The sequence below is a fragment of the Rhea americana genome, unplaced genomic scaffold (genome assembly GCF_003343005.1).
Source record: "Rhea americana isolate MKP2758 unplaced genomic scaffold, rheAme1 scaffold_4, whole genome shotgun sequence".
NCBI lineage: Eukaryota > Metazoa > Chordata > Aves > Rheiformes > Rheidae > Rhea > Rhea americana.
The window spans coordinates 12,702,162-12,705,524 of record NW_028186534.1 but is presented as its reverse complement, the minus strand read 5'-3'; the positions used below and the strand labels follow the sequence as shown (position 1 = coordinate 12,705,524).

Below are 3,363 nucleotides of genomic sequence, written 5' to 3'. Positions count from 1 at the left end.
GAATTTTGCTTCCCCGAGACGCTTTTCTAAAAAAGCGTCCCCGCAGTTTTGCTCCCTCACCTTGTGTGGGGGCTTGCGGGTGCAAGGCGGCTCCGGGGGAGGGGGGTGCGGAGCCGCGGTGGGCGGCTGCGGGCGCCGAGGGGGCGGGCGGGGCCCTGGGCTCTCAGGTGTCGGCTTGCTTTTTGCTTGCTGCTTTTCTCTCCCTTTTCCCTCTCCTCTCCTCCTGCTTTTTTCTTTCCTATTTCTTTTTTTTCTTTTTCATTTTTTTTTCTTTTACGCAGTGGGAGAAACCAGGCAGCTAGGGCTGGCTCTGCCCAGGCGCGCTCCTGCCTCCCTCCCTCCCTCTTTCTCCCCATCCCTCCCTTTTCGTTAAAAACGTGGGCTCTGGGGTGCAGCCCCCTGCGCCGGCAGCAGCCCTGCCTGCCCGGAGCACCCGCTGCCCCCGGCGCGGAGAGGCTGCGGCAGCGCCCCGCCGCCGGCTTTGTCCCTCCGCCGGGCTCGCCGCGGGCGGCCGGGCCGAGCCGAGCCGGGCCGGGCCGAGCCCGCAGCCGCGGGGGCCGGAGCGGCGCTGGAGCGGAGCCSGCGCGCAGGTGAGCGGCGCTGCGCGGAGCCGGGCGCGGGGGCGAGCGCCGGGGGGCGGCTCGTGCGCGTCCCCTGCGCCGGCCCTGCGGCGACGGGCGCGAGCTCCCCGCGTGCTCGCGGGGGCGCCGAGGTTGCGTCCCGTTAAAACGGTCTTGCGGGGGGCTGCGCGTTTCGCTGCGGTAGGCGATCCCGCCCCCCCGGCGTTCCTCCCGCGCGTGCTTTGCTGCGATCCAGTGCTAGACGCTTGATCAGTGGATCTCAGAACTGTCTCTYTGCCCCAGGTCCTTGGCACAGGGTGGTGGTTCAGGATGGATCCTCTCTTCCCTGCCCACATTTTGGAAGACCCTGACCTGAGAAAGCTGCTGAATGACTCCTCCATGCTGAACCTGAGCTTTCTCCCCAGCAACTGGTTCAACAACGGCACAGGGGACAGCTTCCTGCCGCTGGGCATCAAGATCACCATCGTGGTCGTCTACTCCATCGTGTGCATCGTGGGGCTGGTGGGCAACTGCTCCGTCATGTATGTGATTGTCAGGTAGGACATGCAGATGGCATGCCAGGGAGGCTCCTGGGAGAGGTGCGAGCAGAGCAGCCCTTCCCCTCCAAATCAGTGCTCTGGCTGAAGCGGGCAGGTGCTTCCCTGGTATTTGCTATGTGTTGTAGAGGTAAAGACGTGGCATTCATTTTATTATTTTGGTTTTATTTGTTTTTCTCCCCTCCCGGGCATGATGAAGGCTCTCATCAGCTCTTTCAGCTGCCCTCTGGTGCCTCCTAAAGTTTAACCCAGAGAATGGAATAGAGCAATCCGATCTATTAAAAAAGCAGGGCTCTTTGCAAATTGTGAGACATGGAGCTGGAGGTTCCTCTGTGGATGGCAGAGTGTTTAGCTGCCAGAGTGCCTGATCTCTAATGGGAAATCATCCTCCTGCACAGTGTCTGCACAGAAGAGTGCACCCAGCCTTGGCTGCAAGTTTTGCTCCAACTGGCAGTTGACACTTCCTGAAGCAGAATCTAGTTTCCAGGGAAAGGCTTTGCTGGGTGGCTCTATCACTTTTGCAGGGGGAAATCATTAATGTAGCTAGAAGAACTTTATGGCTGTAATAAGAYGTGACAGGATGTTGTGGGGATGAGGGCAGCTTGTCTGGCTGCAGATGGGCTTGTTGCCCAGAGACTGGGAGAGCAGAGGGACAGAGCAAGGAGCATGTGTCAGTCCGGCAGCACTGCCCAGCCTCCTGCATGCTACGCCATGCTCCTGGCTTTTCAGGTGTCCCTGTCTGGCTCTCCTATGGTTAAATCACCTTATTTTCTGAAATAGGAAGTGTTCTCCTCCCCATTAAGTGCAAAATATGTTTGCATACATCAAGGCTGTGATCCTCCATCCAAAGTCAGCAGTCTCCTCTGATCTGTGTATCCTGGATGTTAAGAGCAAGCTTCCATTTCATACCCGCCTTGGAGCAGGTTCCTGGTAGCAGGTAGATGCAGTCAGCACAAAAGAGACCAGGTACATTCCTTTTCTGCTCCAACTGAAAGGGAGAAAATATTTAGCAGATGTTTGGGCACTGAGATTACATCTAGCTCTTGCTGGGAATCCAGCTGATTCCAAAGCATCTTTCCCATGAATGCAAGCGGCTCAGCTGGGGGAGAGGTGGCACAACAAGGTCTGCAGTATTTCAGGCCTGAAAGGAGGCTATATCTTTCTGCAAGGGCGAAGCATCATTACAGTTTATCAGRCCGCCTGTCAATGCTCTTCCTGCAGAGGAGTTTACACCTGGGAGAAGGGATTGCAACAGCACAGGGGAGTTTGAGGACGGGGAGGAAGGAGGCTTATGGAGCAGCAGTGCCACATTTGGGTAGTCCTTGCCTTGATGCTACTTGCTGTGGTAGCATTTATTCAGGTAGGCTTGGTGTTGTATGTGCATGTAGGATGAGGCCTTTTGACTCTTCTGCACCAGCTGTGTGCCCCCTCCTTGCTCCCCATGCTGTCCCATGGGGCTGGAGCACCCCCAAGAGCAGCCTGTGCCCTGGGAGCAGCAGAGCTGAAGCCCCCATTGCTACTGCTGGGCTGTGGATCCCTGCAAACAAAAGGTCCCTATCCCACAGCAATGCAGGAAGGACGGACCCGGGGTGTGGAGGCAGGAGAAGGAGTCCTTGCACAAATCTTAATGCATTTTGGAAGAAGCCCTGAGAGGAATCGCAGCCCTGACTGCAAAGATCTCAAGGGATATAAAGAGCTGCTGTCATTTTGTCCCGGTGGAATTGGGTCAGGCACTGGTTCCTGTTCATGATGTGATGCTGCTAGCCATGAAAATGGGCATCACCAGCCCCTGGGGAGAGCATGGAGCAGAACAGGCTGCTAATGCACAGGGAAGGAGCCTGCTGGTCCCTGTTGGCCCCTGCCCTGGGGCTGTGGCAAGTTCATTGCCAAGAATACAAACAGCCTCAAGCTGRCATCCAGTCTGGTCAAGGGGGACATGTACATGCTGCTCCAAGACCATGCTTTCAAAATAGCAGTTTCTCTTTTGCTGCTTTCTGGCTCTCATTTTCCAGCTGGATAAATGTGACCTAAGAAAGGAAAGTGAGATTAGCCCTGGAATTTTCCCTGGAATTTAACTTTTTATGTCCTCCACTTTTTTTTTCCTGGTCTAAAACAATTAAAAGCTCAAGACAAGTGCCCTCCTTCCACCTCAACYTTTTTTTTCCTCCCACTCCCTCTGCTCAGTAACTCCCTATATATACAAAATACCTGACAGATATTTTTACTATTTGGCTACTTTTTTTTTT

The 3,363-nt window shown here is 55.3% G+C and overlaps 1 protein-coding gene across 1 annotated transcript in view; it reads left to right on the top strand.

The window, feature by feature from the left end:
- Positions 1-572: 572 nt before the first annotated feature.
- OPRL1 (opioid related nociceptin receptor 1) overlaps positions 573-3,363 on the top strand; it is an 11,255-nt gene continuing 8,464 nt past the window's right edge. Inside the window, exons 1-2 of the mRNA XM_085313903.1 lie at positions 573-590; positions 864-1,117. Coding sequence (XP_085170029.1) covers positions 891-1,117 — 227 coding nt within the window. The 5' untranslated portion in view covers positions 573-590; positions 864-890. The remainder of the gene's footprint in view (positions 591-863; positions 1,118-3,363) is intronic.